Here is a 25,125-nt window from a genome sequence, read left to right as displayed (position 1 = left end):
CAGATATGCGTCATGACGAAATTTAGGATAAAATTCAAGGCTGCTGTTGTAAGGAATAAAAAATTATTTTCTGAAAATTGAATTGTATTAGTTATAGTTCGTACCCGAACATTTTACTTTTAATAATTCTTATTGACTATGGCATAATGAACTTCGACGAAACTTTGAATTTTTTTCATGATTGTTTGCTTCTGCAGATATTGGAGATGATAGAATAAGTATAATCACATATTAGAATGGTCAGACTGAACTTGAACAAAATTTGTATTATCATTGTTACACGTGTTACGTGTTCGGACGCGCTGAGAGACTTTAACGCTGGTATAGGAAGTGTCACTTTCATTTTCAGAGAAGAAAGATTACAGAAATGATTAACAGTCTGCTAGCTTATATTTTACTGACTGTAATCGCTTACCGTTTTTGGCTGTTTATTGATTTAAGTTGTAAAGATGACGATACGAAACCTGTGATGCTGCAAGCCTGACGAATGCCGGAATTTTTGTCATCCGGTTTGCTGTGATCATCGAAATCAGCACAGTTAAAAATTTCTGGATAGAACTTTCTACACTGAATTCAATTTACAAATATAATAAATTTACCGCGCACTTTAGTAAATTGGATTTACTTTTTTGTGTTTTTTTAAAAATAATTTTAGTAAAGTCAAACAGTTTTATAGTAAATTTAAGGCAAATACATAGTGAGTCACGACGTTACATCAGGTATATAAATTTGTAACCTGATTTCGTAATTGGACAAATCTCTTTTATAGTACATATATACTAAATTCAAAATAATTTTTAACACTGAAGACTCTGCATATAATTGTTGAATATTTAAAGCAGAGGCGAGTGGCTGTTAAAATAGCAGATCAAAACTGTGCTAATGAAATTCGTTGATCTAATGGATGTAGAAACATTCCAATGCGTTTAACAATCTTTCGTACGTTGTTGCGTAATTCCCCAAAGTTCTACCTGCGTTTGCATTACCTGTTAATTTATACTTTCTTTATGTACACGTAGCGCAGTGCTAAGTGTAGATTTAATATCACCAAATAAAATTTTTCATTCCGTTAATAAGGCTGGAAGCAGTATTACAAAATAAACTTTAAAAGCCACCTGCTGATCCACAAGATGAATTTTTAGTACGTAGTAGCCGCGACTCGGCAAACACGTTGTCATTAAATGCAGGTAATTCGCAAATGGTCGTTAATTACGTTCTCAGACATTCCGGGGTTTGATAAAAAGTAAAAAAGGTAAATAATAAAAAATGAAAAAGAAACATGCATTTATCGTTCTGATTTCTTTCCAAACAACGGTTAGTACAATATTCATTGAAGGTGAAATTACCAATTTTCTCTTTTACTGTTCGGGCGTTATTCACAGGGGCTTGGCTGCTGGAAGAATAGATTGATTGACTGTGAAAAAACGGTTTGTGAAATACCGTGCAGGTTTCTAATATATATCCACGCCAACGAAACGAGTAATATTTAGTGGGTGGTGGTCCATGTGTTTATTCGAGAACTATCTTACACGCTTTCGTCGACCTCCAAATTTAACAAACGTCGCCGAACCAGGGCTGCATATACAGCTGATTTAACGGGTCTGCATGTGCAGCAAATGTTGCTTCATAGAAAACGGACAGATTGGTTACACAAACATGACTTTAATGTCTAGTGGAAAATGTACTCGCTAGAAAGGAATAACAATTGTAGATACACGTCATTTAATCAAAACAAAGTGCGTAACCCAAACTGAAAAATACAAGTTGGGTAAGCTATTTGTGTAACCGTGTGAATCCTATATACAATAATAATTACATGCAGTATATGTATATTCTGTAAATAGCAATTCAATTAAAAGTAAACACTCGGTTTATCTCATCACTATCGTTGCACTGGATAATTGCACATTTTACAGTTTACAGTGATAAGTTTTTCTATAACTTCATCTTACGAATGTCAGCTAATCATTTTTCTCTAATTGTAAGTACTGTCTCTTTACCAGTCGATCTAGCAATTTTTCACACAGTTACGAGTTATTGTAACAATAAAGAATCTTTGAATTCAGACTTGTCTACTGCCTGAAAGTCATTGACAGCTCATTAATGTTGGTTTTTTTTTTCCACCCATGCGTTCTCCAACGGTTTGGTAAAAAGCGTTGCGCAAAATTGGCACGAAGGTTGTTTCTGAAAAGCGTGAAAATATCCATTGGAGACTATTATCGGCTGTCAAACATAATCTGGGCTGCGAGAATGCGACTTTTTGTAATGTATAAGTACAATGACTTTTCGAAAGGTAAATGTCGAGATTGGGAGGGAAAAACACGAAAGCAACCGTTTACCGTAGATCAATTAATTATCGAGTGATTTCTACATGTTTTCCTGCTTGGATCACGTGAGATACTTAGAATTAGATGTTATTGAGTTGAGGAATACGAGGTAAGTTTGGACTTATCCTTAAAAATTCGATACAACGATCGTCTACGTAACTATAAATATTTTTTTCATCAATTTCTCTTATTCCGCTGATTTCCTATAATTACGTTGTTTCCTTGAGAAGTCTCAAACGATAAATTGGACGGAAATCCTAAGGTATCAACATACCGTTACGTTTTTGAGAATTTTATGTCTTGTTATTTTGTTCATTGTGCCTTCTTCTGACAGCATAACTAGTTCGAGAATCGCTTACGAGTCTTTTCGACTGGGGTCAAAAAATCAGTCTGCATTTCACCGTCGCTGAGAGATTGGCACTGAGTATTTGATTATTTTTTTTGTGCCTTCAGTATGAAAGTAAATAAATTATTGTCAATAAATATGTATTGAAATCCAAGCATAATTTGTCTGTTAAGGTGGAATTATATTTCAAACTAGCATAATTTAACATTGTTATTATACGCATCCTTCGACGCATAATTTTTGTTATAGATGACCAACGAACTCCGGCAATTTCAGCAGGAAGATTAATTCTACTCAAAGTAGTATCAAATTGGCATAGCAAGATTTAAGCTACGTATGATTTTTTTTTAACGAAAGAATAATGAACTTGTAACGATATTTCAACATATTTCATTGGTCAAAATTTTATAGAAACATGTGCGTGTGTTGAGTTAACATAGAAATCCGAGCGAACCTTTGGCGGTACTAAAAAGTGTTGAAATTATCATATTTTTCCAACAGTATACGCCGCAGGCTGCGCATATATTTATATTATTACACACTTGGCTATAAAGGTTGCAAAATGATTCAGAAGGCGAAATAAATGATTAACACTGAGCTGTGTGCATCGATTATGTTGTACAAAACGAGAAACGAATAATGTAAAACAGTATATATATACATGTGTAATATATATTAAGGAATATTTATGTCAGGTTCACAGAAACTAAATTTTGCTGGTTGGTGCGTCATCTATGAAACTTCAAGTATAGGCGCTGTACGAAATAGCCACAAGTAATTACAGTATTTCTAAAATATCACGTACAGGCTAATAAAATTAAATATTAGAATTTCATTAATATTAACGAGGCGGTTGTAGATTCATTTATTATCGAATTACAATAATTTATAATTGGGTTTTTCGAAATCCACCTCCGGTTTTTTTTTTTTTTTTTTTTTTCTACAAAGCAACATTAATAAGGATTATCCTTGAAGATGAACATAGTGTACTGACTATTAGTAAGTCAATTCAGGTTCTATGGAAACTTATTTCGTAGACTAGTTGACTGACTGGAATATTATACGCCAATATCCTCCACCTTATAACGTTTATATGTTGATCTGAATTCTGAATTCTGAAATTGTTCAACAATAAAAAATTGCAAAGAAATTTTGAAATCATTTACAGAAGCTTAGATAACGATGCTTAATTTCCAATTGTTTCGAAATGGTGGAAGCACTAGTAGATTCGTTTGATTTCACTCAACGATTGCTTATTTCACTTTTTTCTCTAAAGTCATTGAAACCGATTGTCCATTTTTCCAGTAGATAGTCCGATTTTGTTATTTGTTGATTACAATCAATATCAGTGTACCAGTAAAAAATTTAATATTTTGAATTTATTGAAAATAGTCTTCTGAATAAAAAGAGGCATCGTAGGGTCAAATCGAACGAATCGACAACCATTTTTAAACATTCGAAATAAAGCATCAATGTCTAAGCTTTTATTCATTATAGTATGCTTTATTTTTGTATTTCCGAAGAAATCAGAATCATCTCAGTATACGAATATAATTATTTCATAAATACTCGACGTACGATTATTTCGTAATAAAATCAAAACAGATGCTTTTCCCATGGGGTGATTTACTTCAATTTTGGGTGTGCAAGTGACTTTCGACTTCCAAATACTTGCAAAAACTACCAAAGATTTCCGAGACCAGCGTATATAGGACTTCCCAAGCGAATAATATCTCGGATTTTTCACCGATTGTGAAACAAAATTGTCGCAATTTTTGGAAAAGCTTCTTCAAATTGTTTCAAGTTTGCATTTGGGTAGTTATGGGCATGACAGGCCCTTTTGTCATGCAAATCTTGGGATTACCGATTTTCAATTATCTTCAAACACGTAGGTATTTTCAAGCATTTTTGCGAGAAAACCATGTTTGATGCAAGATATGGCTGAAAAAAATGATATAATAATAATAAAAAAAAAAAAACAGAATACCAGACAAACATAACTTTATCAAAACAGACGCAAAAATGAGTGATTGAGAATTGTTCTTTCATAGTATTTTTTTGAAAACACAAGGAATTTTTCAGAAACGTCATCGCACATTTTGATTTTCTAAATTTTGAATTCAGATTGGTCAACAGTGCACTTAAGAATTACATTCATGCCTTGGAGACTGCAGACGTTATTTCGTAGTTCGGGGACTCTTACGGCCGCCAATTAAAAACTAGTACTGTGGTTGGTTCCTTTGCATCACATCCAATATATCCCATGGGGTTAATTATTCTTGAAGACAATTATCGATGACAAAAAGTTCATGAAAATATAATGACCGGATTTCTGTCCATATTACGTTCGTCGCCGAATGATGCAAGAGACGGCCTTGAGTGTTAAAATGATTGTTACGTAAATGCAGGGTCAATGAAGTCATTCAAGTCAGAATTTTCCGCCTTCGTTGCACGCAGATGTAAGTGCAAGGACTGTGGTTCTAGTCTCGGAAGAACTTGATTGACGGGACAAAAGAAATGGAGATTCGGTTCATATCCATGCGGAGGTGACTGGCAGGTGAAGGGCTTCTTCATACACGATAATGCAACGACGAAGCGAGTCAAATGTAAGTAATTGGGAAGCCAAGAATTCCTCACTGTCATATTTATAGAGAATCATTTCTCATCGCAAGTTATAATTATTTCATGATAATTGCGGCCGATGTACGTCTCCTTACAGCTGTCCTCTTCACGAGTGCAGTTAACTTTGTAATACGAAGGACGGTGCACGGCCGTGTAAAACACGAATGGAGTATTTCACATGAACTCGCAGGTCATCGTAATTACCACGTTATGTAGTCACGGAATTTTACAATATTTGTTCTCTCCCCGGGCTTGGGTTACTTCACGTACAAAGTTTCAATGCCGGACGATTGCTTTTCCCCAAAAATTGTTTCCCATGTTATTTCATTATTGTGACACCTTGGTCAAAACGATGTGTTCAGTAGTTACACGCCTGATGATAGCTCAGAGATTTTATTCCTCCTATGCGATTCGGTAAGAGTATTCTCTTCGTTAGTATTTGGTATTAGTCCCAGATTTATAAGAATTAGACACCAAAAGATCGTCAGTTAAAACGAGAGTATTCAACATATTTACTGTTGTTCTCGCAAAAACATCAATTACCTCAGCGAGATCGGAAGATTTGGACAGGGTGTGGTGTAACCTTTCAGTCTTACACTTTGGTCCAGCATCTTCATAATAAAAAAGTACCTGATAGCTTTGAGATGAGAATGCAGATAAGTATGAGCATCAATAAACAACATCAGACTCCGTATACCATACTTTTGTAATAGCTATTATTACTCTTTATGCAGCAAACATCGCAGCTGCAGCCAATATATGACGCAATACTTTGATTGACCCATTTGTTGAAGGAATAATCAACCACGACGTGAAAATACATATGATAAACGTGTGACGAGTGAAAAATACATTTCTTTTCAACGTCTCGTTGAAAAGTTCGATTTTTCAATGCTAGAAACATCCGTACGAATAGTTGGGTATTTTAACTTTTGAGACGGAAAGGGCACGTTTCGTCAGAGGCGAGATGAGAGAGCTAATTTCTGAGTTTCAGCGGAATCGAATGCCAATTTTTGAGATGAAACTGTCATACATTGACAAGGACTACTCTTTTTATGCTGAGACACAATTTCGTCATTGTAAAAATGTTTGACATTTTTTGAATATTATCTTGTCTGAAAATTAGATTTTAATTTTTGCAACTTGGCTTCTTGACTTCCAAAAAATCTTATTCAGCGTTCCAAAGTTATTGCCAATAAAAAATAGGTTATATGTTTATCAGTGAAAATGGTCAAGCTTGGCAAAGTAGGTTCTGTAAAATGATGAATTTCTTCAATTTGGTTAGCGTATAAGTCAGTAACATTAAATTGACATTCGACTGATTGAAATGAATAAGATGATTGAATGAATAGAACAATATTGAACAATGACTTGCCGGATCGTCAAGTAAGCACAATCAGTGGATTCGTGTCACGAGCGCAATATTTGAGTACTTGAATTACTGCGTATTGGTTAGTTAACAATAAATTATTCCAAAAGTCTCGACCTTTTTCAATCGTAACATTTCCATTCTTTCGAAAAAGCTCAAGATATGTTTTTTTTTTTTTCAACTCAGCTGCAGGGCTCTCCTTCCACAGGAATTCGTTTCAGCACACAAATCAATGTTTCAATCCACGCGTGATGAAGAAAACGAAAAATTTTTTTCTAGGCTAATGAATACATAAATACCGTATTTCTTTTTCCTAAATTAAAGATAGCTCTATGAAATTTCCGTCTGCAATTTTTTCATTTTTTAGTACGCTAGTTTAAGAGAATATAAAAGACGATCTATTTCGCTTGCCGCATCTTCATTCACTTTAATATTTATTAGTATACAGCCCGAGTATAATTTAGTACTTGGACAACAACAAGATCTCCTTGTTGGGTCTCATTCAAGAGACGAACATCGCCTCAGCGATGATGGTAATTTTGTGTGACTGACTTGTGCAGTTTTTTCGCAGGTGCCACTTGGTGTCCAATTATTTTTCAGTATTTTTGGCCTAACGTCCAAATCAAAAATTATCTTGAAATCATGAGTCGTTAGGTTACGTCCAATTTCAATGCTGGCTGCGTGTTGTTTAATTTAATTTAAAAACAATTTTTTTGTTGAACTCAACACCTACTCGAATCATCTGACCATAAATGAGAATTGACTTTCTACGCTATCTATGACTCAGAAAAACTGCATTATTTTGCCGTGCCGCGCAGTTTCTACAGTCGCATCGTCTCGTCTTTTAAATGCGTGGCTCTTACGATCAATCATTTGAAATTCCGTATATAGTATAATAACCACGATACACGTGGGAAATTCCTTGACGGTGAAAAGTTACAAAACGGATTGTCGAAACGGATTATTAATATGAACGAATATTAATAAATCGCTGACGAAAATCGTTGCACACAAGTGACACCCAAAATATTTGGCAAATAATTATCATTCACTTTGGGAATTTTCCGCGTGTTGTATTTCTACAGCCTGTCAGTCACACTCGTGCAACGAAAATTGCAGAGTACTGCTTTACCATGCGATCGCGATCGCTTCGTCGATCTTTGAATAAAAAAGTAAATAATTTAACAAGCCGATTTCTGGCCAGCTTGTCAATAATCGTCAACAAAGACGCATGGCTTCATCATACATTCGATTGACGTGTCAAGCCGCATGATACAAATAAATTCTATGTCGCAGAAACCTTGCACAAATACATATAATTAGCGTTCAAAGCGTTAGTCGGTAGTTACATAAGTTTATAATGAGTGATTGATTTTTGCAGCTGGGTTTGCCACAAAATATTTATGGTTAGTTGGCACGGAGAAAGTCGTGATGAAGATCTGAGACAGAAAATTTCTATTTGCGTAAAGTGATATCCCATCTATACATAATCCTTCTGCCAAAATGGAGGATCCACGTATCGGGGTGAGATCAGAATGTCACCAAATTGACATCACAGCTCTTTGAAAATTACTTATCCTGCATTTTTTATTCTTAGCATGTTTACTAGAAATCATGAGATCATACATAAATATACTTCTGACATGATTTTGGTGAACATTCATCAATTGTTTACGACGAACGGGATGGCAAAAAAAAATTTTGCACTCGCAATACATGGCGGTAAAATTTGGCGGATGAAATATTTTGTCAATGGTAATAAATACGATTTCATTTGATGACTCAAATTGTTGCTTTAGTCGCTTTTTTTGTTGGATCTAATGACATTACAGATGATTTAAAAAAATAAAAAGATTTTCATCTCTACATTTTTTGTGTCATATTTAGTAAAGTTAATAAATCTCTTTCTGCACGAGCATTGCATATTAAGAATTAGGAATTAGAAAAATCTCTATTCTCCGATTATACAATTATTCACCGGATTACACGAGTAATTAAATTTATTGAGAATAAGAGAAATTCGGTAATTTCTCCAAGTATTCTTGATGCAAATTTAATTTAAAAGTTTCACTTTAAAATATGGAATTTCTTGTACCCGCTGGAAAAATGATGGGCAAAAATTAATTCCAATCTAAATAATGTTCAAAGATTCATTTTCGAAGATTATTTTAAAGAATTACGTCCGGCGGCACGAAGTTGGCTCGTTAGACACGCTAGGCCTTCTCTGATCTCTCTGAATCTTTGATTAAATTAAAACTGAAATGCAGTAGGCAAATTGCTTCGGTATCCACCAATGCGTCGGTACCTTTCCATGAGAAATGCTTCACGCAATATCAATCTCGCGGCACGTGCGGTTAGTTAGGAGCCGAAAAAGATCGCGACGAATGGTTTAACGCCGGTTCAACGTTGTGACAGCGCAGAATGTTTCATATTTTCTTCAATACTCATATCATGAACGTACATCTTGCGTAACTGGTCACGATTAGTTTGAGCCTTCACCCGGTCTCTCATTCTTTGCTTTACCGCCGGCCCGAGACTTCACCCACGTAATTTGCTAATTACAATTATTATCAAGTGTGAATAGCTTCTTGTGAGGTCATATAACAATGCTCTTGGTATTCAGAAACTTTCATGTCTGTCAAACTTTCTTCCCTTAACTTTTGACCAAAGACGAGGCTTCGGCTGAGACAAACGAACCAACGCTACTGTTTAAACGCGACTCAATTTCGGTGTACAAACTTCACCAAACCGCTAATATTCGTCAACTTGCACATTGTGTTAATAAGTTGTCCGTAAAAATAGAATCAAATCTTGTCTGAAAAATAATTTACAGTCGAGCAGTCACGTTTGACGGTATGGTTGAATTATGACTTACCGTCCCCGTTTGCATGTCACTCAGTAGTTAATATTCTCTTTGCTATGCCAGAAATTTCGCAGGCATAGTATAAGAATGTACCAAAGCCACCTGGCAAACAGTTTTACCTAAATTTCGGGACCTCGAAATTCACTAAAATTTACATTTATAAACGTTAGCTCAGTTTCTTGACCATCAAAGGCAACGTCCTCGCAGAGATTGTATCCCCCTATCAGCATGAACTAAAAATCGAAAGCTATTGGAATGGCCTTGAGATTGTACTTTCGTTATTTTATGTGTAAGATTTCGCACACGATGAATACTGCTAATAAAATAATAAAAATATCGTTGAAACGTACACGCAGACCGAGAATTTCGTAGAAAAGGTAGTACATGCACAGCGCTTATTAAACTTGTATTGAAAGGATATAATGTTGTTACAAAACTGCATTGTAAGAAGGCTTCATTTTTTCACGTTAATGCTTCGGATCGTTGACCAGACGTATTTAGTTCACTATGAGCATGTTTGAGGTTGGGAATTCACCACCGTGAATTATTCACGTCAGCTAGTTGCAAATATTCACTATTGTTGTATAACATATACCGCTCTACAACTTTATGCGGTTTCACTTGACGCTCTAATGCAGTATGAGAAAAAGATTCGGGTTTTCATGATCTTCAGGATTTAAATGCACCGAGAACAGTTGCTAGTAGTGAAAGCTAGTAAAAAGTTCGTTGACAGTTTTAAAAATGCTGGATTATTTAATTAGACTTCATTTAATCCAATTTTTAACCTCAATCTGTATAAAAATATTCGCTAGTTTTGTGGTGAAACCGCGTCCGAAAGTTTTGCATACATTCTAGTGGTTGACTGCCTTCCATATTTACATGGCGTCATATCCCGTTCTTGTAATGGTCGATGGCAGAAATTTTGTGCAACCAATTCGGAGATAAACGATGTTCAACGATTTCGTGAAAAATATCAAAACCAAGCAAGTTTCAAAGCTGATTTTTGATTACACTTGATGGTACTCCCTGTGATTGAATTGATTCGTAAAGTGATGAAAAGTACCGCAAAGAATACAATCTTTTTACGGCTTGCTCATCATTCCCTTAATACAGAATTGTGATGAAATATGACTTACTTAGCCCTTGCACTCTGAGGCAAGGGATTCGCATTACGAACAAACAACTACGTTAAAGTAATTGAGATATTTGGTTCCCAGTCGCGGGTAATTATTGATTACTTCGTTTCTATTTTTAATTTCTACTAACACTTATATCAGGTGGTATTCAGATGAATGAAAAATTTGCAAATTCAGATACGTGTATGTATGAGTAAATATACATATATATTCTATTGATGCAGTTATATAGCTTGTGAATTTAAGGGAATTCCAACGCCGTGGATGAAGATAGGTGACGAAAGAAAGCGCATTGGTCTCGGAGAAAGCGCAGGTGATGCTTAAAAAGATGTATACATACCTATGCGATACATTGGTATATATCATGAAATTCTGATTGGGACAGAAATTCAGATGGAGAAGAAATCGCAGATGCTTTCTCTGTACTATAAATAAATTGAATACTATCTTTTAGAATTATAATATTAACCTTGAAGGCTGATTTGGAAATGCTTTTTGTCAGAAAAATATTTGATTACCAATGAAAATGATCACTCCTTATATAACTGGATATACTGTGGTGGGTTTATCAATTGATTATCTGTGATCTTATTAGAACAAATTCTCAGGTCGATATTAGCCAATAGTTTGATACTCGTAACTGTGTTTAAATTCATAATATCGACATTTAACTCACGTGAATGTTGTTCACCTTCTAAATGGTCCGTTGGTGTTACACCTGCCTACGTTACGGAGCTCGGACAACCGAAAGATTTTTATATATTCGCTCCCTGATGATTTTCAATTGCCACCTGGTTGGGAATCACCAAGGCTTGAATCGTTGATAAAGACCTTGATATTCAGGTGCAAGATACGTAACTCGTATAATATTTCAGACCGAGCTAATTTGCTTGCGGGTTAAACCGTTGAGATATTAAGAATGCATATAATTCAAGACATACATTTTTTGAAAGGCAAAAGATTCGAGATCAGAAATCGTCGTCCTGTAGATCATTGCGCAAGGTTAGCGTCAGAACAGCAAATGCTGATCGACGCATGTGAGATTTTGTCAGATTTTGCCAGTTTTATTTCAGACTCCTCATTGCCCGTACTTTTAATCAAACGATCGGGAAAAAGAAAGAAAAAGAAAAAAAAAAAAGAAAACGGGTTGAACCGTCGGCGGTGATATTCCGTAACTATTATCGTATCATCTGATCTAAGATTTTTCTGACCCGTTATAGATTAGCTCAAATTGAAATGCATTTAGCATTCGTTGAGCCTGGAGGGCAGATTTCTCGCCATGGAGGAGCTCGGGCCGAAAGCCAGCTCTGAGACAAGTCGAGGTTTCACAGAGTGGCGTTTGCTCCTGAGCCGCGTGTGACGATCCTGGCTGTGCGATCGATTTCGAGCGATGTTGCAAAGGAAGAACATCGCTTCGATAATTTTATTTAAGACACACGAGTCGTAAGACCACGTTGTCGTACGTGTTCTAGCCTTTTTACCGACAGCCCCGCCAGGCTTTACTCCAAAGCAATCTTCGGCAGCTGATAACTTTTATAAACAATCACTAGACGGCGACACTTGCAGGAGGAAGACAATTTAACATAATCCCTCTCTCCTTGTTCTCAATTACACCCGAGCGCTTTTGCCGTTGCCGTCAAATCCAGCGGCTTACTTATCGACGTTATTTCGCATCAAAGATACTCCTTGAAAATCCATTCGTGGATTTTGTTTACGGATTTTACTTTTTTCCCCTCACATATGTATATATATGTATATATACATTGTTGTACTTTCTCGGGCAGGGTCCGCTGAATTCGAGGATTTAGAAAACTGATCTCAAGAATAGTTGTTGAAGTAAAATAGTTGAATTGTATAAACGAAACGAAACGATACGTGATTCAAAATTATATTCTTACCTAACGCTTTGCTTTTCAATCGGTGAATATCGTCGCTTTTGCCCATTGATTCGTGATACGTAACGCTTGCCTACTCTCAGTGCACACGGTAATAATATTGTAGCAATAAACACGTATGACATTACGTAAAGGAAACGATTAGGCGTTTGTGTTTCCAGATAATCGTAAAAAGATAATAAAAATGTATAAGAAAAGCCCCGAATTGGCTAAATATCGCGCATCAAATACAATTACAGCCATATTATTGATATCAATAAAACCGGAAAGTCGGAAGTAATCATGATCCAAGCGTTAGCTCTGTATCTCTACTTTCTCAAATAGTCATTAATTCCCACACATGACTGAATCAAACTTTCCAGTTATTCCTCTTTGATTTCAATTAAACTTTACGCGTTTTGCGGGTACCAACACATTAACAATGCAAGAACTTACAGCCACCCGGAATAACCTTTATGGGGAAAAAATCTCCGTCACACGTATAGCTGCGTACTAACATACTTTCGAAAGCGACGCCCCCTCTTCCAAATAAATTTCAATGGTAATTGTGTTTACTGATTAGCAAAATGAGCCACAGTCATCTGAGACTTCGGTAAAATTGGGTAAGAACTGATATTCGCACGTGAATACTTCGTAAGAAAAGATGGCGAATTTTATTATTTACATGAAGATAAGATTATATATGTACAAATTCATCGAGATGAGGCAAAATATAGTTTCTCATGCAATTATTTCGATGAAAAACAAACTTGTCTTAATTTTCATCTAGATAATCAAAAAGATAACGATAAAAACAGAACATTCTTATCATACTGAGAAAAAAGAACGGCTGATTTCATAATATATTATTTTTCATCGCCCGTTACTAATTTAATATTATCGACAATTTGGACGGTATTTTTTATCATTTTAATAACTGTTCTGACTAGGATATTTTCAATTTCTAAAAGCCAAAGGACCTGTAAAACTCTTTTTTAATTATGTTAGAAATTAAAGAACCCAACAAATTGTTTTCTTTTTTTTTCAACAGCTGTTTTCTTTCTTTTATCGCATCTAATCCACTTGATTGCTTCCAATAAAATTCAACACCAAATGGAGAAATACAGCGAATAGAACGTTTTCGTCTCTTGAGCACCCGATGTAAGAACGTATGCAGCTGAATGTTTACATGTTGAAATCTTACGCTTCCGATAGGAAGCCACGCAAGACGGGTGAAATACAGCATTGAGTAATTATTAACAAAAAAAAAAAAAAAATGGCCAACTTAAAAGGTTACGTATCTACTCGATGGGTAGCGTATTAAAAAGGCTCTTCAGTGTTCGAACATTAAAAAAAATGACACTGGAAACACAACGTTCCACGCGTACGCCGCACATGTTATACGCACATGTATGTAAAATAGACTTCTAGATCAGCAGGAACGAGAGAGGGATAGCCCAGTTTACTGATAATTGCCTCCGGCATCTTACGCAATGGAAAGTCTGCAGATTAGTATAGTATACCTGCGTGTAGACGCGCAGCTCTGTCAACCTTTGATGCATATAATAATTTGAAGTCTCCGCCTATGTTGGAGCACAATTTATCAACTCACCGTAAGTCATGCCTTGGTCATAATTTATACTGTGGAACTTTTTTCTTCGTTAATTACTTTTTTTGCTGCGGTTTTCACGCGTCCATAGATTTCATGCTCTTTACTTTATCCTAGAGTTCAGCCGTACCGATGATTTCATCTCATGTCAGAGTGAACGGCTATCCGTGTTACTGGCGACTACCTTTTGCGGAATGATCTCGAACAAGTCAATGTATCACGTGTGCTGTACGTGCTGGGCCAATCTTAAGCATCGGTGGTTAGGTCTAATGTTAGCTAGTAGACAAATTCTGCATTATAATTATCGGAGAAATAGGTCGGCAGTAACTTCACTCCAAAACCGTTGGTTCTGTGAACAGTAAAAATGATAAAAGCAAATTTGTAGTGAATAAAAAATCCAACCAATTGCAACATTCACTGCGCTATAGCTGTTAAAATATTAATTTTAGGAAAAACAGCGCAAAACCCGACAAGATTTGTAGGAAATTTATTCTCTACAAATTTGGTTCTGCCATTTTCACTGCTTGATTAATTGGTGAAGAGATACTTAGCAAAAAACCTGATTGTAAAACTTTGACGGACTGTAACTGAAAAACTATGATGCAACATTCCCCCTGCTGTAGCAGCTTGAATTTACACTCAGAAAGCACTCCCAAACATTTTCGAAAAATGAAATATCTTTCGCAGAATCGGGTAGAAATAACGAACTCTTAACTCCTCGATTCCTGGCACACAGTCGATAATCCAAAGACAACATCACGAATATCGTAAAGTGAAAAAACTCGAGTAGAAAAATGTGGTTGAATTGATTCCGAACTCATTCTTGTAATTTGTAAAGTAATTCAGACGTCCTAGCGCCCAAGCGATGAAATGATCGAAAGGCCGTTCAAGCGGCTTGGAATCTGTCTGGCCTTCGTTTTTGAGGTTGTTGCCCGTTGGGCGACTCGCCACAGAGAATCATTTATCTTACCAATTGCCCGAGGTCAGTATTCCTAACGGTGTGATTTGTGCTCGCGTAAGGTGAATCAGGTAGTTAAAGCTGCACCAAGTAAATCCGCGACGATTCCACGCGAGGACGCTCGGAAGTGACGAGTGATTCACTGATGTGTCGGTAACTGCTGTTCACTGCCATCGTCAGTACGTCAATTATGCAAAGTATAGCTCTCTGACAGACTTGAACAAGCATTGTTTAATTAATCGTTTGATGTTCGCGGCTGATCAAAATTCATTAATTCGGACCGGTGACGAGTTCCTCGGTTATAAACAGGCTTCTTCTATTCGCGGCTTTGTCAAGTTCAAGGCGAAATTGAAGTGAAGGCTGCCAAGTCCTGAGAATGGTTTTTTTTTAAGCAACTCGTTGTTACGCGGTGAACGAGGAATCATTATCTTAACTGCAGCTTAGACATGTAGCGAGTAAACAAGAAAATGCATTATTATCTCTAAACACTAGAAAGATTCGAATGCAGTTGGCGTCAGCTTTGCTTTGTCTCTGGGAAAAGAGATTAATTTCCATTCTTCGCGTTTCTTAACCTCTCCGAGAGTTCATTGTTGCTTGAGAAATGTCAGGATCACGATCGTGACCACGACCACGACCGTGCTGTCAGCGCTCTGATTCCATTGCTTGATTAGAAAATTCAATTGTAACTATTGTTTCCTGTTGTCGCAAGAACTTTGCAATTGACACCGAAATTATTGTACCAACCTATTTCATTGAAACTTACTTCTTGTGATGCTTTAAATTGTTTGGTTAATTTCACCCGATGTACAATAGAATTCTACTTCCAAAGATATTACATTAAACATAATCACGGAACAGAGGTTCCACCTAGGTACTTATGCAAAGTGCCTTCAATTCGTATTAAGACTTTTATCTGTAGGTTTCATCCAGCAGAAGTACGAGAACACAAAGCTCATGTTTTGATCATCAACATACCAGACCGGATGATTATTAGAAACTCTTGGTGTAATAGGTCCGCGACTGTGGTCTTGCAGGAGTCATACAAAGTCGAACAAAGTAATCAGGAATCTCTCCAATTGTAAGATCAGCACGAATGGAGCACTGTTATTATTGTTAGAGTAGCTAAAAAGTGAAGTTTTTTTTCTTCAGCTGTCATAAGAGCTGAACCATTGAATCTTGACTTGAGCAATGAATTAAGAAATAGCTTTAAAAAAACGAAAGAAGTGTGATGTTTGAATTGATTTGGGAAAACCGTGGCACTTCAGTGACATCGCGGATGCTGTGCTAAATGCTGATGGAATATCACAACCGTCTCACAGAGGCACTTTCATTTCGAGTATTATACATATCAAACGTGTTTCCTACCTGGATATAAAGCATCTCGTTTCTTTAGAAATGTAACCATTTTTAATCAAGTAAATTTGAAATCCTCTTGATTTCAGATTAAAACTGTGGCATCCAGAATGTACATAGTCTGATGGTGACCTCCGATGGGTGGTAGCTGATATCTTCCGTATTTGTGGAGGAAATACTTAAAAAAAAATGAGGATACTTGAATATATGTATAAAATGATCTCAAAGATTCAATAAATTATATATATACATTCGTTTCTTGCCAAAAAAAATTCATAAAAATCGTTAAAAAAACATAGTCCTGAACCTATTGTGGCCCGCCTTAATTGTAGGATTGCATAACGAGGGCTCATTTTTCAAATAAGTCAAGCATTGTATAATCTCCACGTACGAACCACTGTGCTCTCTTTAGTCTACCAACGTGCGAAGTTTGAAGTTCAGCGCGACTCATAATGTGATAAGTTCGATCAATCCAAGAATCTCACCAACATAAAGTATGAGATTTTCCAATATGCATAGACATAACTTCAGATTTTTTATAACTTACCGCAAAACAGCGAAGTTATTTCACTACCCCGTACACGAACGGTGCATCTCCAGCGATAATTTTATGCGAAGAATAATGAGAAAGATACTTGAACGTGAGCTACAAATGATACGGATGACCGTGCAATTTCCGGGTGCAAAATAAATTGAGCATGGATAGACGGATGGCGGTCTATCTAGAAAGTAGATTCAATTCTAGCTATCTCTTGCAATAGAAAATTCATGTTTTGTAGTTAGAATCTGTGTGACTACTCTACTCATATCGGCTTACAATTGGGATCAGATACCGAGGCACGAATCAAAATGTCTGTTTAGAAAAGTTTCAACGTCAGAATAGTTCGCAGATGGTTATTTAGACGCGTATGCTGGAATTGCGTCCTGCGTGCAAACGTTACAGCTGGTCAAGTGCTTGCGAAAGGGAGAGTTAAGTTTCTGTCGTTACCCCTGGATGTATTGGAATCGCCAGCTGAGTGTTCTAGTATCAGAGCATGAGGATGATGAAATTACGATTGTTAATGATATTGTAGAGCTCACGCTACCGATGAGGTGCATGCATTCGTGACAACCTGCACCTCTGGTCTGGACTGTCGATGCCAAATGCATAAACCTAGCGATGAAAAGAACACGCAAGTTTCTGCATTCGCGGGAAGGGGGTATAGAAAACCAATAATTAGCCTGGGTATATACCAGAGATCTGAAAATGTCGTTGACCAGTACTTTTAAATCCGTGCAAAGCGTAGCTCGTGCGGTTGATGGTTGTTCGATGTGATTTTCGCGAGATTAGGCACCGTACGAATATTCATATGGAAATATGAATCCGCAGGTTTTCGCTCGTTACCGGAAAACAAATTGAGAAGATTGTACAGATTGCCGCACAGTCGTTAAACCCGTGCTCAAGAGCTGTTTTATAGTCCCTGAAGTCATCACGCCACGTAGTTCCGTAAATTGTAAGATGACTTCCACCAGGAAGTAGCATCACTACAGAGCACATCATCATTAAAGCATTTGTATACCTTGGTCGAATACTGTTGCAAAGACATTTTCCGCGGCTCAAATATACCGAAGAAAATGGTTAAACTAACTTTTTACCTTTACCTCTATGTCGTTGGGTTGTGCCTTGTAGATTTAACCAACGGAAAACCACTGGCTAGAGTTCAACGGTCGAAACATCCCAAAGTGACCTCGATAAAAACACCCAGGGCGATCATCACCAGGGATGAGTTGGTAGCATTGGCCCAATATGCCATGCGAATGATGGCTTCGAGGATAAACATCACTCTTCAACCGACGACAATTTCTAGTGATTCTCCGGAACGTCCGGACCATCCCCGTGTCACTTCTGGCATCGATAGGCCTACGATCACAACGGCACCGCCACCAAGTGTTCCGGGGATTCGTGAGAATGTGGAGCAAACATATCAAGAATTCAATGAATATGTGAATCGGAAATCACAAGATCCTCGTCAAAGAGCTGAAGGAGCGAAGAACTTCGCTGTGTTGTCGCAAAATCCTCTGAAATTCTCGGTTGGCCATCGTGTCCAATTGCCAACTGAAAATCGGCCTATAAAAAGTGAACTATTTACCGCATCTTCAGAAAGTGATGTAGATACTTTTTTAAAAGAATACAATCTCGAATTTTTACCACAACTGGCGTATATTCCGCGAACAGAGACGAGTACTGGAGTCATATCGTCCGTGGAACACCAAATTATTCCAAACAATCAACTGCTGCCATTATCGAAATATGTTGTACTAGCAGATGGGAATAAAAATTTGGGTTCGTCGAGCATTCGAGTAAAAAATCTTACTATAGAAAACATTGCCTCATCGGAACGGGGAAGTGCCGTCATGTCAGTTCCCTTTGAGGCAATAATAACTTTCACTAGACAAAAGCCAGCACCGTCACCCAAGCTGGACGTTGATGTTATTCCAACACGAGACCCTCCCGATGATTTCCCTCCATATTTTGGAACGATTTTCCCGGTGGAAAGAAAGACCAGTAATTCTAGAAGTGGCTCGCTGATTTCCAGACAAGAAAATAATCTCAATCCGGCAGAAGACACTACGAACGAAGTAAACGCTGACAAGATAGACGGAGACTTCAAGCCCATGCTAAAACGACAGGCACAAAGGAAGGGTGTTTTATTGGAAATGCTTGGTGTCCCTATGAAAAATTCAGAAGAAAATCGAAACGGCGGTGAAAAGATGACGACACCGTCGCCTCCTGATAGCAATACCTCTGGGATCATGAATGTTGTTGAGTCTTCAAGTGCCCAACTAAAGAAGGTAGGACTTCGAAGATAGCTAATTAGAGTTCTTCTTTACTTTCGGAACAATGTAGCAGTGACGGATTTTGAGTTGAATACCTGGCGATGGTGAATTTTTGCTAGCCACAAGCAGAGATAAATCGTAGATAAAAACGTCTTGGAATAAACATCAGCACTGTAGCAATAATCATTGTAGATGCTAAGGTATTGTTACATGAATCAGCCAGACACATTTCATTGTTTTTATAGGCAATTATGAGATAAGGCAAGCGGGAGGATGAGTTTGTATACATTGCTAAATTAAGTGTTGCTCAACCAAGCTCAGTCTAAATACCGCCAATCTTTCTCATGTTAACCTGTTTTTTCATTACAATGACATGTTGCATAAATTTACTGTCGGTTTCAGTAACTGTTAAATTGTATTTCTAGATTGAATAGTTGATCGGATAGTCCGTGAGTACAGTATTTGCATATGCATATCAATATAATCTTCTTCTTTCTAATTATGGCTATATGTCATGAGGGTAAGTGCGAGAACCAATATATCTTGGATTTTTTGAAGTAAGGTAGACAAACGTCGCTAAACTCGTGGAAGTCATAAATTATTGAGCATTCGTCTCACAAAATACGGCTTGGCTAATATACCTACGTGTTATTTGTTTATTTGAATATTTCGACAAGGCCAGTGCAACCAGTTATATTAATAGCATGGTCATATTCAATATTTGTGGAGGACAAGTTTTCGAGAAATTCCTAGTTTTGGTCAAAACTTAATATCAAGAGCTAGATATTACGCGGTGATAATTGCATTTTCTTACAATCGACGCATCTTTTGATATTTTGTTAGTAGAATTGGATACAGACATAAAACTTGTTGCTTGACGAAATCTTATCAACGTATCCACGGTTTAAGTGATGCTTAAAACATTGGATCTGTATACCTTTTGTAGAGTCGTTGAACGTTAAATAAGACACTTCGTGATTTGGCAATCGCGTGCTTAGTTATAATTATAAGGTAACTTGTGTCAGCTCGTCCGTAAAGATCTGAAGGAAGCCACAATTGGCTTGACTTTGAACCGCGAAATAATAACTCTGCCTTTAACTGAGGTACTGTATTAAGTGAAATGTAAATGTTAGTTGCAGTAATTTGACAGTGAAATAACGAGGCTGCGTGGTAGTGCGGTACACACGGTAATGGTAAACACATTGTGGAAATACCATTGTCCGAATCAGACGTAAGCGTATTTATTAGCAAGGTCATTTACTGACGCAGTAGTTGAGCAAGCATGGCATGTTACTTGATACAGCTGCGTGCTTTGACGATAGACCAAAGTTTACCACAAGGCAAAATCAGCTCGCGAGTTATTCCACATCACTTTGATTACAAACGAGACATTAACGCTCTTCTACATTAACGAATTTCTAAGTAAAAATGTTCCGAGGATGCAGACTTTTTCATCATTTACATGTCGAAATGAGATTATCTAAAATTTGCTTGCAAATCCGAAATTCGGACGTCTGATCTTCGACTAACATCTGTCACATACTATGACGATACGGAAAAAAGTTCCGGTTATCCATTTTCTCACTTCATGTAAAAAAAAAAAAAAAAACTTCCCACAGGGCAACACAGTGTCGCCTGAAACCGGTCCGATGTCGCAGAGACAAGAAATCGAGGAAGAAGAGGTAATGAAACAGTTTAATTACAGAAATATCCAAGCTTTCCTCAATCTGTAATTCATAACATTACGTCATGTAGATCAAACACATTTCCTATAAATACGGCAGTTTGTTACAACTTACACTCGTAACGGTCACAACTTTCATTTACTTCACGTGACTGGATTGAGGCGTTTCAGATTAATTATTAGAAATATCGGTACAGGATGCCTTTTCTCTTTCATACAACGACCACTGTTTGCTTCAATTTATCGTAACAGTAATTTCCGCCCATGAAGAGTTTAATGCTTTGCAGGAAGACGAAGGATCACTTGGGTCTCTTGCTGACCTGCTACCACTCGTTACGCCCATCCTGGAGGACCTTAGTGACGTAAGTCCGAGCAGCTGGCGTGTACCACTTAAAATGCTGCTTAACATTCTTTGAATGTGACCAAATTTATAAAATAATTATGCACAATTTTCAGCCCAATACGGATACTGATCTCGTCGAACTTCTTGAAGCCGGTATACCTTTGATAGAGAGCTTGTCGCAAGTAAGCATATCACGTGACCCACCAATTTTTATAGGAAATAATGTTGTTACATTGTGCAATAACGTCGATCGTTTCGCTCGTTGATATGTTTAGCAATAGTTACGATATCTCAAAAACGGCTCAACCGATTTCCTTCTAATTTGGAAGATAGATTTCTTAGACATTCTATCCTTTTTCCACGATCAGAAATTTTTTAATATGTTCTTTTTTTTTCTCTAAATAAACCGGTGACTATTTGTAGTTGAAAGTCGATTTTTCATCCATTTCCGACTGTTTTATTGAATGAGTAAAAGTGATATACTTATACATCACGTCTATAAAAATTTGAGAGCGTGGGATCGGATCGACTTATTGGTTATGGAGAGATAAATATCAAAATTTGCTAACTTTTTGAGCCATTCACTCGAACTCATTTGTTCATTACTAGGATTTTTCTTCATCGATATCGATTAATCAATACCTCAGACACATGCATTTCACTACCCCGTTGTTTTCACTGTATTTATAGTAACCAATAAAAGCTCCTACCTTCCAATAACAATAATTATTTGCATTATTCTTTCAAGGGTGACGAAGATGGCGAAGGCGGGATTGACCTGGTCGGGATTGTGTCACCTGTCATAGCAAGCTTAAGCGGGGTGCGCAGAAATCAATTATAATTACTCGCAGTTAGTTTCGCATTAATAAACCCGTGCGTTGACTTTTTTCCCCACACTTTTAGCCATATCAAAATGGTAATGGAACCATTTTCCAAGCAATCCTGCCACTGATCCTTCCGCTGATCAGTCCGTTCATCGGTCCCATTGTGGGGCCCATAATTCAGGGAAGCAGCAACGTAAGTTTGCGACTCGAGTGATGCAATGTGCCAGCTTCAGAATAAATTTCAGAGAATTAAACTACTCCGATAACGATATTTTTCAGCCTGATCAACAGAGTGGCTCATCAATCACACCATTGATTCAAGCCATCGCGGGACCACTCAGCCTGGTAAGTTGCAAATCGAGTATAAGAATAAAAGATCACCGATCGCTTCCTTGATCTTGGATTTCAGCCGACACAACCCGGAGGCATTTCCATAGCGTCGAGCCTGATTGCTGGAATCATTGCTAGCCTGAGCAAGGTGGGTACGGATGAAAGTTTACGCGGATCCGTTAAGTCGACGGTCTTCTCTTAAAATAATGCGAAAAACCACAACGTGGGCTGTTCGTTATTCAGGATTTGAAAGCTGGCGCGCAAGGCGGATCTGACATCAGTGCGGCAATAAGTACACTGGTTTCAGGAGTAATCGCTGGTGGAAGTGCTGGGCTCAGTGCAGGACACATGAAGCAACCGAGACCAACGCGGACGCATCACGGATACGGAACCTACGGCCAGGTACAACTTGCCTTGTCCTATAGTTTCGACCTGCGAAACCCGTTTATTATCCTTATTTTGAAAAGGAGGTCACAGATTCTCGTAGTTAAATTTAACGGAACGACGTTACGCGGTGGAGAGATATTTTTCACGGTCGATAACCGGACATTGGATTCGGATGTATTGCACATGCCAATTTTTTATGGAATTACGAAACGATGAATCATATAACTCGCTCTATCTATGGGGATGCCTGGAAATGTATCCACGTGTGTGTTCGTTGAATCCATGTGCATCAGGATCATTATTCGTGCCGTTCAAAGAAAGAGAGTATTATTTCCGGTTTCAATATCCGGTTTATCGGATGGGCGAAAGTCTGTATCCTTTCTAGAACGTCCCGGGGGCATAAAACTCATTTATTTTAATACGATTACGTGGGAAAGATGAAGCCTCGCTTCTCGCAGATCGGTGCACAGAACGTTTCCACTGCGATGACGTTCGTGAAGGTTGTGCAAGCGATTATTTAGGTGTGTGCATTTGAAAGAATCGAAAAAGGACTTCGACACGTTCGCCCTGAGGGCCCTAATTTCTTTACACGCACTTCGCGCACTCCATTCCTTTTCTTCTTCTTCTTCTCTCATTCATCTCACAGACTGGTGTCCCGGCAGGGTCCAGTTCCCGCTAGCAGCGTCGACACCCTGGATCTGGTAGGCTCCTCGATCAAAGATACTCTGGGCTTGTCACTGCAGCTGGTCAAATCCGTCATCTCTTCGGTGACAGAGATCTTGGGTGCCTCATCAGCGGAACATCATCGACCCGTTTACGGGCCTCCGAAAGCTGATCATCGTGTAACGTAACTTTGAACTTGGCCATTCGAAATTATCATGTTAGGTACGTGTTGTGTTGTAGTTATCACTTTACGAGAGATTCATCGCTGCTTTGAATCCGAATCACTCATTTTAGCAGGTAACGCTAGGTTTACTAACACGATTGGAAAGATTTATTACTCACAGCTGATGCTGGATAAAACGTTCGTTCTTCACTCGCTCATTCCTTGTCGCGTATAATTTACCGGAAACATCCGATTGCTTGTATCATTCACCAAATTCTCAAGCTGCAATCGGAAGTGAGCAAATTTTCAAGTTGCACGAATACCGTGTAACCCTCTTATCGGAACGATATACAACTAAGTGCAGTTATAGAATGTGATCAAATGTCGAAGTCGAGGTTCAAGTAACAGATCGTTTGAAAATCAAACTAACTAAACTCGATTTAAAATTTATTAGTGATTGAAGTTTTTATTGAATATTGTTAAATAAAAAGGCTTCTGTATCGCATCAATAATAAACGAGTCTGTTTCTTATTTTTGTAAGCTACTACTACAAAACTCACTGTTATAATGATCTTTCGATCATATTGGCAAAATGAACCCCCTGATGTTCAGTTTTCTTCACCGTACTTTATCACAACGTGAAATTAACTTGACGTCATCGTGCACATGTCACGTGATAGATAAATTAACCCTTGCGCTGTACATCTTCTCTGCATAACACTGGTGTCAACCTGGGGTCGCTGAAGACCCCAGCTAAAAAATCATTCCGTAGAAATCGAGATATCCGGTATATTCTTCAGTTATGACGTTTCAACGCAAATTAGTTACATTTAGGAAAATGAGATTTTTAATGTCAAAAAAAAAAAAATATATATATATATATCTAGAAACAAAATACCGGGAAATGGATTATTCTACTTCAAAAATCATAACTTACTGAACTTTCAATATTTTGATCTGAAAATTGACCGAGTATTTCCAAAGATACAGATTTTGAAGAAAAAATATATGGAGATACCGCGTGATGAAAAAAAGGCATCCATCTTAGTGAGTGAGTTGTAATTTTTCAAAAACGAACGTTTAACGATTTTCACGATATTGCATTGTTTACATTGCTTCGAATCAGATTATTATGCATGTTTTTCGTACGAAATTAACGGCGAGCATGCCGCGGGGTCATTTTACCCCGGTAAAGTACGTCTCATTCGCAGTATCAGAAAGAGGTATCGCGAAGTCAAAGATCAAAGAGACAACGGTTTGCGTCACGGTATCAAATTTTTCATTCGGTTATGAACGCTTCTACGTTTCGATATTACGAACCAATCGAGCCTGCCGCATAATCTCACTTGCACTCGTTGGCTTCTCTCTTTCTCCCGGTACTTCCGCATGGCTCTCGGTGACTCAAGGAAGTATCGATTCTCCGGTTACGCACTCAACTCGGTACACGCATATGACGT

General features: G+C 37.6%; 1 protein-coding gene and 1 long non-coding RNA gene across 4 annotated transcripts; both read left to right on the top strand.

Moving 5' to 3' along the window:
• The first annotated feature begins 14,088 nt into the window (after window positions 1–14,088).
• Window positions 14,089–16,637, top strand: LOC124303102 (uncharacterized). The gene is made up of 2 exons (XR_006907835.1): window positions 14,089–14,150; window positions 16,547–16,637. It is a non-coding gene; the product is annotated as an uncharacterized LOC124303102 (long non-coding RNA).
• Window positions 16,638–17,754: 1,117 nt separating this feature from the next.
• Window positions 17,755–24,469, top strand: LOC124303081 (uncharacterized). 3 transcript variants are annotated; one of them, XM_046759860.1, is made up of 11 exons: window positions 17,755–17,950; window positions 18,127–19,289; window positions 20,894–20,956; window positions 21,246–21,320; window positions 21,415–21,483; window positions 22,050–22,121; window positions 22,205–22,318; window positions 22,405–22,470; window positions 22,535–22,603; window positions 22,699–22,857; window positions 23,505–24,469. In XM_046759860.1, the coding sequence occupies exons 2-11, from the start codon at window positions 18,249–18,251 to the stop codon at window positions 23,691–23,693; spliced, it is 1,917 nt and encodes a 638-aa protein (XP_046615816.1). In that variant the 5' UTR covers window positions 17,755–17,950; window positions 18,127–18,248; the 3' UTR covers window positions 23,694–24,469. The 3 variants fall into 3 exon arrangements, with proteins under 3 accessions (XP_046615816.1, XP_046615814.1, XP_046615815.1); XM_046759858.1 differs by having other exon boundaries at window positions 17,755–19,289; XM_046759859.1 differs by having other exon boundaries at window positions 17,755–19,289; window positions 23,489–23,657.
• The last annotated feature ends 656 nt before the right edge of the window (window positions 24,470–25,125 follow it).

Source organism: Neodiprion virginianus, chromosome 4, assembly GCF_021901495.1.
Source record: "Neodiprion virginianus isolate iyNeoVirg1 chromosome 4, iyNeoVirg1.1, whole genome shotgun sequence".
NCBI lineage: Eukaryota > Metazoa > Arthropoda > Insecta > Hymenoptera > Diprionidae > Neodiprion > Neodiprion virginianus.
Note: the sequence above shows the minus strand (reverse complement) of the source record. Positions and strands in the feature narration are given on the sequence as shown.